This window comes from Pseudochaenichthys georgianus, chromosome 5 (genome assembly GCF_902827115.2).
Source record: "Pseudochaenichthys georgianus chromosome 5, fPseGeo1.2, whole genome shotgun sequence".
Lineage (NCBI taxonomy): Eukaryota > Metazoa > Chordata > Actinopteri > Perciformes > Channichthyidae > Pseudochaenichthys > Pseudochaenichthys georgianus.
The window spans coordinates 31015443-31030375 of NC_047507.1; the positions used below are offsets into that span (position 1 = coordinate 31015443).

Here is a 14933-nt window from a genome sequence, read left to right on the forward strand (position 1 = left end):
CAGTAATTTGAGGAACTGTCGAAATGGCGAACCCAGATAAAGTTGAGCTCGAAAATCCTCCAGCATCATTGAAGTCTCCGGTTTCGGCACATTTTGGTTTCGCAGTTACGTACAAGGATGACCGTTACACCCCTAATAACTACAGGAAATGGAAAACCCCCAAAAGCATAATAGTCGTTTCCTCACCAATGTAATATTGCTTTCTATGATTTTTTGGTCAAAGTCTGGTGCGGCTGTTTGAAAAGCTCCTCTTTTGTGTATCTTTTCTGTGTGTTTGTGTATATGTGTCTGTACCAGTGTGTTTTGCACCACAGGATCATCTATAACGACTTCCGGCCTCTTCATGATGGGTTTCCATGCATTCTCTGATTTCTTCAGCTGAATTTCATCATTAACAGGAACGTGCATGATGATCTTCCTGGGTGGAGGCCGCCGGGCCCCAATGTTCATAGGCTGTGGATGCAATGAAAGAATACAGCACGTCAATGTCATTTGCGATACTAGTTTCAAACTGCACAATGTATTCCTTTACCCGTCTGCAATGAAAAACAACAACATATAACGCAGTAGCTGACCGTCCTGGTCATTTTAACAACAATTTCCAATAATTCTTTACCGACATTTTAGAAATATGACCTCGGCTCTAATTAAATAGACCCTGCTTTGTCCAGAACAGACAACTAAAATGCTTTTCTGCAACTCATTAGAGACTTATTCCATTCTGACAAAAGCAAAACAGTGTTGTTAAGAGATATATTGGAAGTCTCAGCTAATGACCATATATGGATGTTTGCTTAATTACCAACTGGAACAAATACTTCAAATTGTAACCCATTATTCTCTGACTTTGAGGATTTATTTCTTCTTTTAAATGCTTTTAAGGACTTTAACATCTGAAAGACTTGTGATATCATTTAAATAACCCCCCACTTATTCAACTAGTTCTCTACGAAATATGAGGGTATGTTAATACATTCAAATGTGTTTGAATTTAAGATTGCCTGTGGCTGCTTGAGTGTTTTTGTTGTGTCTGCAGGTGTGACTCACTGCAGCGCCTCGTCCTCCGGTGGTCTGCCGGCCAAAATCTGCAAAGGCAGGTGTGAAATCGGGTCCTCTGGAAATCACCCTGGACTCCACCGCTCTGGATGGCAACTTGTTTTGGTTAATCTGCAGGACACAAAACATACACAATACATTGTCACACACATATGATGAGTTGAACAGCAGGGGGAGCAGTGATCCTAATAAGAGTAGGAATAGGGTGAAAGGATTCCGCCTGGGAAGTGTGTGAGTGTGTGTGTGCGTTTCTAACTCAGTGGTCCCTTAAAGGTGACCCGTAGCAAATGACAGTCGTACGACATTAACAGCTTTTGGTTTATGTATTTTCACTGTACTGGTGATAAGTCATGCTTGGGGGATCAGCAGGCCATTCAGAGAGCGAACTCAGAACCAGATGTGGAGGGGAAGGAAGGAAGAAAGGAACGCAGGAGGGAGAGAGAGGCAGATAGTTGTGGGGGAGGAGAGAAGAACAAATCCAGCCCTTTGTCTTTCAGCTGTCCTTGACTTTCCCCAGAGAGATTTCACTTTCTACCCTCAGAGAAAACGAGACTTTGGGATTGAACATCGCCGGTCTGGTGGCTGTTCTTTTTCGGAGAGGTGGGGGAGGTTCAAGCACTCTTAGCACTGCCAAGAGTGACATAATCGCAATGTGATTTGAATCAAAACAGCAGTTCTGCAAGCCATATGCTCCGCCCATACGTACGTGTGGATCGGAGGAATGAACCCAACTGTGTGCTGCATCTTTGATCCAGTGCACACAAGCTAACAGAGTAAAACATTGCCTGTTGCTATGAGCAACAGACAAAGAACCCAGTTTCATGGAGTTTATTCAGAACTAGGGCTTCAACTTATGACTGGTTTCATTATTAGTTCATAAGATATATAATTGAGTAGCTTAATCGCTTCGTCTTTAAAACCCTTACAAAATGATGACACATTTGTCCAGAGCCCGAGGTGGATTTTAAAACTGCTACTGTTGTCCCAATAACCACGTCTAAAACTAAATGACATTGAAATTATAATGTTTGAAACAATTAAAAAGTGCAGCAAATCTTTAGAAGCGGAAACCACATAATTGGACTTAAAAGATTATTTAAATATCATTTGGAGGTTAATGTTGCGCTTGGAGGTTTATGGACAGGGGTCTGACTATTTAACGGGCATATCTGCAGGGACCAGCTTTCTCACCTTGTCCAGCACCACGTCGCTGATGGGTGGGAGACCCTCGGGCTTCTGTATGCAGGCGGGAATGAACTGGAAGCCCAACAGGAAGTCCCTGGTATACTGACGCTTCCCACCGGGCTCAGCCAGGTCTGGACCACCAAGTAGGGAATGAGAAAAAGACAAAGAACAAATGCATACATATGAGACTGAACTGAGAATAACTCAATCCTGGATATAAAAGCTCTTAATGGCAAAGAGAGTTTTGCTAATAAAAGTGTTGCCTCTCTAACCTTCGATGTCCTGTGGGGCCCCTGTGGAGTTCTCCTTGTCAGCGGGGGTGGCTCCACCATCGCTGCTCTCTGTCTCTGAGGTGTGACCTGCCCCGTTCCTCATGGGCTCCGTCTCGGCCTCACCGTTCTCCTCGGGGGCGGCGGGCGTCCCGTCCGCCTCTGGGCTGCTGGCAGGAGCTGGAGCAGGGCTGGAGGTGAGGGCTGCTGGCAGGGGCCCCGGGCTGCAGCTCAGAGGGGCCGAGGGCAGGACCTGCTCCACAGCAGGAGGCTCCGCTGGCCGGGGCTCGTCCTGTGAGGAGGCAACATTCCGTTTTTGGATTTAATGTTCTGCATTATTTTGATTCAGTAAGATATGAACTCCTAACAGCTAATCAGTTGCAGTCCCTTGGCTCTCACCCCAGCCTGTTCACGTTGTGATCAAAACTGGCCTGCTTGCCTGGCTCTTAATGGTGAAATGAGCTCCCTATTGATATCAGGACAGCAGAAACTGTCACATGACTGAAACTATTTCAACTGCATATTTGCCATTAAAATTATAAGAGAAAAAGGTGGTTGCACTAACAATGGTTTGGCTTGTTTGAAGCTAATGTCTTTTCCAGATTCTTGTTATACTAAAATGTGTATCCTCATAATTGCTTGCACTTATAGAGTGGTGCAGTGATGATGTATTTGTGTAGGCCAAACCGGGAAATAGCATTGCAAGGAGTCACAAAGCAATGGGGTTTCTCTATTGAATGTTGGGTATAATGCAGAAAGAAAGCTCTGTGGTACACACATATTTATGAAACTTAAAGGTGGGATAGGTAAGTTTCAGAAACCAGCTCGAGATACGCTTTTTGATATATTCCATGGAATTCTCTTAACATCCCGATAGCAATGAATATCTGAAGTGCTTTGACAAAAAAAATCCATAAAAGAAATGTCATCTGTAGAAGCCGTAATACTGTAATAAGTACAACCGATTGGATGGCCTACCTGCCTGTCAGCCTTCCATCGGGGCACAAACTTATCTCGTGCCCTCATTGGTCATGTGCGCGTTCGTGTGTGTTGGAGGAGGGGCTCTATAAGGAAGTGGCAGATTTTCTCCGGTTGTGTATTTTCAAATTCTAGCGATCTCGAGCCGGTTTCTCAAATGTACCTACCCCACCTTTAACACATTTTGCTCAGCAGGATAATCTCCATATATACCTTTTTTTAAAACCTAAAAGGCAATCGCCAGGATTAAAAAGTTAACGTTTGGCTGTGAATGAACTACGCAGGGCTGTGCAACACCACCGCTAAGCTAACGGCGCACTTGAAAAAAAAACAAGGCGACATTTGTTTAATGCCTTTTTGGTGCCGAGGTTATTCACCCATCCACACACGAAGTAGTTGAAAGCTTCCAGGCTTTTATACGCTTTCATTTGGCTAGCCGTGTAGTATGGTATGAAGGACGAGGTAGCTGGTGATATCCATCGCCTCGACAGCGGGCAAATCTGATAAATCACGAGAAAAGTCGCTCTTTTTCAACTGATACGGATCGTATCCGATGTGTGCTGTGATTTTTTTTCACGATATCTGCGGCGTGCAGGTTCATTTAATTGTTTGACATAGTGTCATAGTCGGTGTCCTCCACGATTCCTGCGTTGATGAATGATTGCGTTTTCACTTCCTGACCTCCACTTGAATTTCGCGCGTCGTAGAAGTCACGTGACTGAAACCAAGCTATTGGGTGATTTTATTTAGTAGTTTATTTAGTCACTTGTTAGCAAATGCACCAAGAAGCTCCGGATATTCACAAATTAAATTATATTTATATTATATTTATATACACGTAATTGAACTCGTAATACAAAACCTGAACATCTCTTTCCTGGGTTTTAAGACTCATTCCTGCACCGCTATATTGTATGAGTATTTTGATAACACCGTCAGTTATATCAAATGTAATGTATTTGCAGCATAATACCCGCACATAGAACTGAACAATCAGCAGTTTAGAGCTGCAGAAGAGGTGGACATAAAGAATGGGTACAAATACAGGAGTGGAAAATAAATAAATAAAAGCAGAGAGGGCAGAATTGGTCAGGCACAAACAAAAAGACAGATAAGGCAGGAAAAAAGGAACACAATAGGCCTGTTGCAGCGAGCAGTACAAGCAGTCGGGTCATGCTATGCTGGTTTGATTTTCTACACAACTCCATTGTCCTCATCTAAAATACTATCTGTACATATACCATTAACGCATCAAAAAAAGGAATATTCACTTTCATCCATTGTTGGTAAAAACATGTTGAATTTAAATTGTGAAGCTATTAAGTCTTATAGACACAGGAATCAGGATATACTCTTTTTGCTCTAAGATATTTAAATGCAGGTGGTTATGTTTTTATTTTTTGCAATCCCTGTATTTCTACATAAAATAAAAAATGTTCTTCAACGAACGATAACGACACCCAAAAGTCATTTAAGTCTGCTCCCCCCCCCACACGTGGAAACATTTTCCACTTGAACTATTGCCCACTTTGTCCTTCTTTTCTCTCTCTTCCACCCTCTCTGTCCTGAGATACTTTTCAGGGATTTCAAAAAGCTTTGTTCCAAAAATGATATATCAACAAAATGCTCATAAAGTAGGAAGGGTATTTGTCAACATTTGAAGGTGACCTTTTCAAAACTTTCATCTCATTTAAGACCAGTGAATGGTTAGAATTTAAATTCTTGCTGAAGATGGGTTAGTCTTTGAATCTTGCAGGGTGAGCAGCGTTCGGCCTCTTTTCTTACCTCGTCCTCCTTGTGAGGTGCGTCTACAGCAGAGATCCCTTCATCTGGCTTCTTCCAGGTCTTTGGTATAGCAGAAGCAGTCTGATTTACTGCAGGGAAATACAAAAGCGGGAGCATGCAATCAGCCAAACAACACAACAGCAATGGATTTAAAAGTGTTTAGAAGGCAAGATGCCTTTGTGTCGGTGTAAGGGAATATGTTTGGATGCCTTTGTGTCTGGGTAGAATCTGGGTTTTCTTTAACCCTACAATGGATAGGAGATATCTAAAATGGAGGGAATGCCAGAAAATAGCATAAAATCACATTTAAGTCAATTTTTAATATGATGAACCTCGCCCACCAAACTGAAACACATATTGAATATTATTTTAAAAAAAAGTATTTTAGGGAGATTAGGAGACAAAAAGACTCAATTAAAAGTGAATTGCTATACTTTATATTTTTGTTTTCTCAAGTTGTGTGCTCTTTAGGATTTGTTATGCATTGATCGAGTAAATACATTTGTAAGGATTTTAAAGGGCAAGAAGTGACTCCTCATGATTTTGAAGTGTCACACGGGTGAAGGTTATGATGACAGGTGTTGAGTTCTACAGTCAGCAAGTCAATATCTGTTCTACCTGTTTGTCAGGTGTCGCTCTGCAGCTGACTCTGAGCTACGTCACCACTTCCTGTTCCATGTATGTGAACCAGGGTGCACTTTGTGGGGCATTTTACAAACCATAATAGTTGTTCACAAAAAGATTCCTACCTGTTAGCTATTATTTGATTTCGAATGTTGTGATTTTCTTGGCAAATACAAATATTAAGATGAGAAAGTAATCATAGCACTAGGGCTGCAACTAAGGATTATTTTCATTATTGATATCTGCAGGTTATTTGGATGGATTCATCAAGTCAATAAAACGTCCATCACACTTTGCAGAGCCCAATTATATTTTTTGACAAAAAGGAGAAAGTCTGAAATTAGAAACAATTTTGTATTTTTTTCTTTCCAGTTTCAATTAATAGTCGATTATAAATGGATATACCGATATTGATATAATGACAGATATTTGGAGTAAATGTGTGAGCTCTAAGGGTAACAAATACATTTGAAACACTGTTTTGATGAGATAATCTTCAATATTTGCTTTATGGCCATTCATAAAAAAACTGCGTAAATGATATGGCCAAGTAATTTTGATGTCTGGCATAATACCATAAAAAGTATAGTTCTCATAAAACAGCATCTCCTTTGAAGCTGGAAAGAGTTGTTGCTCCTTTGTTGCAGTCAAAACACACAACACAACAAAGCGCTGATCTGGAGAACAATAAAGCCTGCAGGAAGCTCAGTACCTGTAGTGGGACTCTTGCTGCTGAGTGCTTGTTGCTGGGCCTCTGTTTTGCTGTCCGTAATGTCTCCGTGTGCCTCCGTCCCCGCTCTGGGGACGAGGTCTTTAGTGTCTAAGCTCTTGCTCGGCTCCTCGGCCTCTGTTGTGGCCTGCACTAGAGGCGGAAGGCCGGGGGGCAGCGAAACTGGCAAAGCGGGGGCTGGGCTTGAGGTCAGGGTGACTGGCACCACAGCCACAGGGGCCAAAGGGGCGAGCACAGCAGCAATGGGCACCTCTGGGCTCACGTTAGAGGGCAAAGCGTCAGAGGAAGAGGTCTCTCTGTGAGCGGGGGCCGAGGCCTGGGGCTGGGGGGCAGCTGAATGCAGGAGAGAAGGCTCCGGCGTGTCCAGCTCAGCACCGGGGTCTGCAAGGCCGTTCAGAGCCTTGGGAGCCGGCGCTGGAGAGGCAGCCGGACTCCGTAGGGCGTCGGAGAGAGGCTTGTCTGTGTTGGTGGTCTGAGGTGGCTTGTGCTCCCCCACCGAGGGGGAGGGAGGAGAGGCTGATGCAGTGGATTCCTTGGCTGGGGCACGCTCACTGTTGTTGGCCACTGAAAGAGGGAGAGTGACGGGGGCGCTCATCAAAGCAGGGGAGGGAAGCTCTGGTTCGACGGGAGAAGAGGGCTCGTTTGCGGGAGCTTTGGCCTGGAGCCTCTCTACGGGGGCTTCAGGCTGCACAAGCACAGGCGAGGAAGACTTCTGGACAACTGGCTCCAGTTTTGGCGTATCATCTGGAAGGAGAAAGTTCAGTAAAACACATATTTTACTTAACAGTCTCTTTAAGTAGATTTCTTGGGTAAAGGTGCATGGATGGGTATTAAGTTCACAAAGCAAACAATCTAAACAACAACAACATTCTCCACAAACAAAGAACTGGTTCCAAAACCTTTGCTTAAAAAATGCTGGTGGAATGTTCCAGCTAAATACTGGAAGAACAGGGAGCCCATCTGATTTCTGATAGTCAAATGAAAGTGAAAGCATTTCATGTGCAGCGTGTTATGGGGGAAAGGAAACTGATACAAGGCATGTGTTTGGAAATCATTGTTTATGCAAAAGAGTGATACTGAAGTAGCAGGAGGACTAAAATAAAACCTCAGACATAGCCTTGCAATGGAAGGGAATGACACAGCAAAAATAGATCAATATTACTGATGGTCTGATGTCATATTTGTGCTATTTAAACATAAAAACCAAGTCAAAATAACAAGATGTATAGACTGTTGGGAGTTGTGTTTTTAAAGACAGAGGGGGGATGTTGGTGCAGACCTGGCCCTGGTTTGGTGTCTGCAGCCGTAGTGGTGGACGGCTGCTGTGGCTGTAGTGGCTGCGGCGGCTCCAGTGCGTAGCCCCCAGGATGGGCCTGCTGCTGCGGCGGCGGCTGCGGCTGCTCTGGAGTCTGGCTGCTGCTCGGCTGCTGCTGCGATTTGAGGTAGAAAATGTGAGGATAATGAGGGTGCGGCCATAAAAACTAGCAACACAGAAAACCAGAGACAGGCCCAGATGTGGAGGCAAGCACACAAACAAATAAGCAAACAAGCCCAAACGCAAGATTTAAAGCCGAAACAAGGAGCCCGATGGGGTGGGGATGGATTCAGAGGACAAAATAAAGATCAATGTGGGAGAAATAGCAGGAGGGGGGGAACGGCTCAGAACGGCTCAGAACAATGCAGAGGAAGAGGAGCGGAGAGAAGATGGAGGGAAAAATAAATCAAGAGGGGCACAAAAAGACAGAGAAAGAGAGGAAAGACTGTTAACATCCACAGGAGGAAGAAGTCACAACGTCCTTCTTCAGAATCCAGGGAAGCCGTTTGATTTGGGTTTTCGTTTCTTTTTAAAGTGCCAATAGCAATAGTGCATTGTTTCCAACTCCTGTCATTTGACCCAGAGCCTGCTGGATTCCATGTTATACATCTAATTGGGGTGGCAGGGCTTTTTTTGTTATGAACAGAAGGGATATGAAATATAATCTGAGCGGATTCTGTAGAAGACGCAGGAGAATACATACAGAACATATGCAGCAAGTAGAAACAATGATAGAAAATAAGCAGGTGTTGGATTAGAACAGCTACGAACAAGAGTACATTGAATTCATTAGGAGAAAATCAAGTAAGAGCCAAGTTTAGCTGAACAGTCCCAGGAACAAAACCCAAGACTGCTGCAGAACAGAAACACATTAAAACAAGTGCTTTAAGACGATGTGAAGTCCAGAGGAATGTTCTGGACTCAAAGCCATCATGAATTACTTATGAGAAGGCAAGATGTCCGCATAAATGAAAGACCCACAGGCCGTATCCTGTATGTCACACACGTGGTGGAGAGGGTTGGAGCTCACACTGCAACATGAGACGCCTTCTCTCCTCAGCTCCAGTCTATTCAGCTGCTCTCAATGCTACACTAACACAACTGTAACTACAGTAGATGAGCGTGTCAGAGAGCCATACCTGTGGGGGTGTCGGGGTAGAGGAGGGGCGGCCAATAGGAGGCGTTGAATTCCTGCTCCCTGAACCCCCTGCCATGATCTCGTCTGTGATGTCCCTGCCGCCCTGATTGGGGTCACGGATACGGATCTGGGCGGACAATGGCACACAAAAACAAAACACTAAAGCACACGAGTTTGAGAGGAACCCTGCATCAGATATGTTGGAAGCATGCTTCTCCTCTGTAGCGGTATACACTAACCAGAGCCTGAGGTATTCTATTTAAGGAACAGGAAATGAGTCACTGACACTTCAATTAAAAAAACCTAAGTATTTCACCATAGAACATAGAAAGAGAAATTATAATTTTGCATTGTGTTTTAATTGAACCAATAAAAACCTGCAGATGTACATTTTAATCAATCTGTCTTAAGGTGATACGGTCCATATGTTATTTAAAATGGTAAGCTTTGGTACTTTTAAGACAGCACAGAACACGGAGAGTTGAGTGCATCCAGCTGTTTAGCTAGAGCGAATCAAAGCGCAGGTGATAAAGTCAGCAAATGAGGAATACAAACTATTTGAATTCAGAATCAAAACATCTCTTAAGAAGTTTGAAAATCCACATTTTGTGATGGGAATCATGATATCGTCGAGGCTACAGAGCAGCTTCTTAATCTGCCTTTACAGAAGATTATTTTACTAACACAGATTCAAATTTGTATTTTGACTATATTTGCTTTGTGGTAGGAAACATAAGAGTTGGTTCATATCCATGTTAACGTGTGCAAGCATTGTTTTTTAGAATTTCACCAGAAAATATAGCCATCTGATTAAAGGATTTTTTAACTTTTTAGAAGAGTGGCTTTGTTTTGAAAAGATTACAAATTTGACAATTGCTGGAGGTTCAGAGTCAAAAAGAAATGATTTGGTCAAATATGTACCGTTTTGGACAAAAGACCTAAGGTACTCACTGTTTTCTTCTCACGCTTGGTTGGTGGAGGTTGCTGTGGTGTAGGCACTATGATGGGGGGTGAGGGGGGGTACACAGACTGTCCGGGGTAGTACTGGGGAACAGCTGTGGGGATGGGAGCGGCAACCGTGGGTGAGACAGGCGGGTGGTACCTGAGGGGGTCTGAATGCAGAAAGGAAAGAGGAGGAAACTGATATCAGCACAACAGTCCCGTGCTTTGGAGGAAAACAAGGCTGACCGTGTATTTGGGGTCAATTCAGATTAGAATGTGGCATAGGAATAATAATTGATGTTTGCAGGGTTCAATTAATGACTCACGATATGGGGAAGAGTAGTCCCCTGGCCCCGGCCCAGCATAGAAGGCGCCGGACCCCGGAGGCTGTACAGAATACTGCTGAGGGGGTCCCACGTAGGGCGTACTGTGGCGATACTGCAAGGAGAGGACAAAGAGAGGCAGCTTAACACATGCTCACTTTTGCAATCTGTGAAATCTTTTTCTATGTTTCACATTTGCATCATCATCCTTCTGTGAGATTTTAGATAAGCTGTCTTTCAAATTCTTCGTAGACAAATGATATGAACGGTGGTCCTAGAATTCACTCAAATGCAACCCATAGGAGCAGCAGCCAGAGAGGATTTCTCTATCTTAACAGCACCAAAAGAAAGATAATTGCAGGTGCTTTACAGAAGGTAAATTAGATGATGTTTTCTTAATTTCTGCATACAATTATTTGTTGAACTATATAAAGAAAAAGGCTTTTATACATTCAATAGAAGACACAAACATAGCAGGAACTGAGGTATGGATAAGTGTGTTTCCTATGATCTCATACCTGCTCAATGTGATGCCTAAAAACAGGAGATTGGGGAAACAGCTATCCTTTTTAAAACATAACTAAATCTGGCAGCAAGGACTCGTAAAGCTCAATTATCACAAAATAATATCCTGTTGTTTTATTTTGTATCCGAATTAAAGCGTAAAACGTAATATTGTGGTTGTACGGGCATTGTGTTCTGGACTATTTCTTGGCCAAGTGCAGTAGCATTATAGAAATGAGAGGTTATCCTTGATTCCAGACTTTGTACTAAGGTAAGCCAACTGTTAAATGTCTGATGCTTCATATTAACAAACGGATGGCTTCATTCTCCTCATCCAACTCAAATCTATTGCAAAAAATAAAACCTACAAAATGACTTCAAATATTGTCCTTCAATCTGTTCAATCCATGATGATTGAACAGATTGCAGCCAAAGAACATGTTCTCACTAGTTACTCAATACGAATCATTGAAACTGCTAAAGCATCTTTGAAATTGAACATTTTGTTCATCCTAATAAATACAAAATCAAATCATATTTTTAGAAGTGATGTGCACACACAACTATAGCTCGAACTGAGGTATAAGACCAAATGTAATTGTGAGACCCAGTTCAGTCTGCCTGTGTCACCTGTGGGATGTAGTACTGAGCAGCCTGTGGGGAGGGGAAAGGCATGGGGGCCATGGTCATCATGATGGGCTGGTTGGTGGGGTAGACAGCTGCTGTAGGCGCCTGGGAGCCGGGCCGTAAGGAGGGGATGTTAGTAGGGATGGTGGGCCTCGCAGTCTGCATCTGAGTCCTCTGGAAAAACTGAAGGCAACATGTGAAGAAAACCCAGAGGAACAACAAGAGACATTTAGTGCTATCCAGGAGGCGGCCGTCCCACTTCCACATGCTGCCGTGCTTTGTCTAAAACACAAACAGGTACTGTTTTTCTTACATGTCTCCACCATTTGGCCTACACATTTCTCACAGTGAGAGTCCTGGTTTCTATCAGCAGCGTAACAAAAAACGAGGGAAAAAAAGCCCCAGCACCGCGACTTCCTCTACACTCTCATTCAGACTGAGGGATGAAAGGCTAAATGATTTCTAGGCAGCCATGCACACTTTTATACTACGATTTAATGCCTTTTCAATCCATAATTTCCACCATGATTTGCTTTACTTAACATCTAAAACTGTATTTAACTGGCAAGCACTATCATGAATCAGATACATGACATGGACAAAGCAGGGAGCACCGCTCTTTGTTTAGACACCTAAATACTTCCTCCTACACGCCTAGGATGGACTAACTAGAAGCTTTAAAAGCATCATTAAATCGTATTGAGGAACAATTTAGTAAAAAGCACAGCACATAAGCCGTGAAACAAAACAGTAATCAGAATGAACTGTCGTGATTATTCTAGACCTTCACGATGTATTCTTCATGAAGGTTATTTTGACGTTTTTGTTATTATCATTATGAAGATGCGAGGGAGGCAGACATATATAAATGGTTGAAGTGGTTGAACATTTCACTAACGTTTAACTAACGTTTAACTAATGTTTAACTAACTGAATGGAGACTAGCTGCAATACATTGTGTGAAGGGATGTTTCAGGTATCGTGAGCTGACACCTTGAGAACGTAATAGTTAAGCAACAACAGATTGAAAAGCTAGGCTACACATCAGCTACTGAGCCTAGTTTCACAGGAACAACAGGTTTCTAATTGGTCCCAAATGCAGCTGGCACAATCTAAAAAGTTGGACCATATAACACCGGTGACGATTCCTCTGGTTTAACTAACCACTTCATGCAAGAGCTGATTTCAAAAGCCTCCTTCTTACCTTTAAAGGCTTTTAATGGAGTGGCTGCCTCAAATATATCCAGCTTTATTTCCCCATACACTTAATCACCCCTTTACATTCCCTTGATGCTGGTTACTTTACCATTCCTCGATTTAATAAGAACTCTTTTGGTGGTCGAGCCTTTGCCCACACGGCTGCCCTCCTCCAGCTGCACATTTGGGAGGCAAGCTCTGTTGATACTTTAAATATAAGGCTGGAAACACGTCTTTTTTCTGGTAGCTATAATCTCTCCTAATTTCACTGGTCTGTTGCCAAATCTCTTCACCGTTACAGCTTCTTAACAACGAGGCTGGATATCCCATGTCTGTTATCGCTACGATGTCAAATCTGTTTTTAAAATGAATAATCTCAATCATATTTATATATGTTACATGTGTAACAGTCTCCCAACAACTCAAAGCTCTACACTACGAGTCAACATTCATACAATGATGAAAGTGCCGTCCTACTCGTCAGGAGCACAACTAAGAGCTCATTTACACACAGCTGTCTCTTTTTAAAAAAAGGGTATTATTGTGGCCAGCCTGCCAACTGTAAACAAGCTGCACACAGCTGTAGAAAATAAAATAAAAACTCTTGGCCAGCTGAATGGCTTTGAATACCTTTGTATGTGTGTGTGAGCAGCTTGGCCAACGTTGCAGTTGTGCTGAATGTGTGACAGACACAGCATGGCTTTCTTCATCAGGCAGCAATATGGCCTTTTCTCAAGCCTCACATAAAACACACTCTTAGTGGATGCAGCTACTTTTCAATACAGCACGTCACAATCAGTGAAAACGTTTATTAATGGGCAGGTTTTGTGTTTGGACAAAAGGAAGACTACTACCAACAGCTGACTGACTTCCAAGCAACTAAGGGCTCATGCTGGGAATGTCCCAAGCGCAGTCACACTGGGCTCCAGTGAAAGAAAGAATAAACAATGCTGTAAAGCACTCTAAAAATACCCAGGAGGGAAATCACCGTTAACATAATAAATCAGGTTTAATGGCTTTATTGCAAATAGCCCTGTGGACATTTGGGAAAGGACCAGGAAGCTGTTCATTACAAGCTACCCTAAAGACAGTCTGTCAAAGCAAGAAATATGAGTCGACAGACAAAACAACTTTTCAACACTGTCAACAAAAAAAAGTGCTTCACTGAAACAATAAGTGTGCTCTCCAGCAACACTGAAACCATACATACCTCCAATTGGCACAAGACATTAACAGACACATTCTTAATACATGGGTGATACAGAAAATGCACTTATCTCTATCATTCCGCATGCTGTTCATTCAATTGTGCAGGCTAATTAAAGATGAGTAATGAGTGGAGGGAAAACTACAAAATGATGAAGGTGCAGTAATGATCCTCTACATAAAAGGCAGGAAATAATGATGATACATTGATCTCTCTGCTGAGCATACACTGGGGTGAAGATGAGGGGGTGCATGGGGATAGAAGTCAGGAGGAACGGGATCATTTGAGGATGATCCTCATCATGCCATGCAGGTCTGCAGGGAGACGTTAATGTTACCTGGATGGGCCTGAATCCTCCCTTGAGTTTTGAAAGCAGGGAAGAGAGAAAAAGCCAATGGGAGACTGGTACTGGTGACTCAATACAAACACAAGCAGGCAATCAGTCACCCACACACATCAAGGCAGGGAACTACCCAATTATATCCCTCTACCTGAAACTGGTCCTGAGCTACTTTGATTGGCAAGCATACCTCGAACAATAGAAAAGTGTGTCCTTGGGGTGGGTGGTAAAGTGGAAAAAAGCTTCAGTGAAAATGTCACATCAGCATTTGCCACCCTCACATAACATGCACGGTTGCACTTACATCCTCCGTCCACAAAATCCTGTCTCACCCAAACACACACTTTACTTCCAACTGGTATTACTTTCCGCAAATCGTGCAGTCCCTGCGCCACAAAGTGTTCTCTGCCAGGGGGGGGGGCTGATAGGTATCACTTCACTGCCCTGATAGCCTGGCAGCTCAAATGGATGATATAAATCAATGCTTTTTGCGGTTTTCCGTTCCCTGTTGTGTGTTAAATAGGTTTTTGTGCATGTAAATGCTCTGCTAAGGCTAAAATCCCAAAGTTCCCTCCAAAGGGAGTTTCTCTCCCACACTCCCCCCGCCTGAAACGCCTCCATTGGACACCTTTGTTTACTTTAGTAACATTATGACATCACTATGTAATTAGCGTTCCAACACGCTGTACGTGATTTGCAAAGGGTAAACGATA

General features: G+C 43.1%; 1 protein-coding gene across 3 annotated transcripts in view; it reads right to left on the reverse strand.

Moving 5' to 3' along the window:
* LOC117446291 (eukaryotic translation initiation factor 4 gamma 3-like) overlaps positions 1 to 14933 on the reverse strand; it is a 60451-nt gene that overhangs the window by 25718 nt on the left and 19800 nt on the right. For 2 of the 3 annotated variants that reach the window (XM_034082405.2, XM_034082397.2), the window contains exons 7-18: positions 14218 to 14238; positions 11480 to 11659; positions 10349 to 10460; positions 10032 to 10192; positions 9082 to 9207; positions 7907 to 8057; positions 6610 to 7371; positions 5274 to 5362; positions 2514 to 2802; positions 2248 to 2372; positions 1048 to 1167; positions 295 to 453 (exon numbers count right to left, since the gene is read on the reverse strand). In XM_034082405.2, coding sequence (XP_033938296.1) covers positions 295 to 453; positions 1048 to 1167; positions 2248 to 2372; positions 2514 to 2802; positions 5274 to 5362; positions 6610 to 7371; positions 7907 to 8057; positions 9082 to 9207; positions 10032 to 10192; positions 10349 to 10460; positions 11480 to 11659; positions 14218 to 14238 — 2295 coding nt within the window. The remainder of the gene's footprint in view (positions 1 to 294; positions 454 to 1047; positions 1168 to 2247; positions 2373 to 2513; positions 2803 to 5273; positions 5363 to 6609; positions 7372 to 7906; positions 8058 to 9081; positions 9208 to 10031; positions 10193 to 10348; positions 10461 to 11479; positions 11660 to 14217; positions 14239 to 14933) is intronic. The other variant, XM_071203199.1, reaches the window with a different exon arrangement.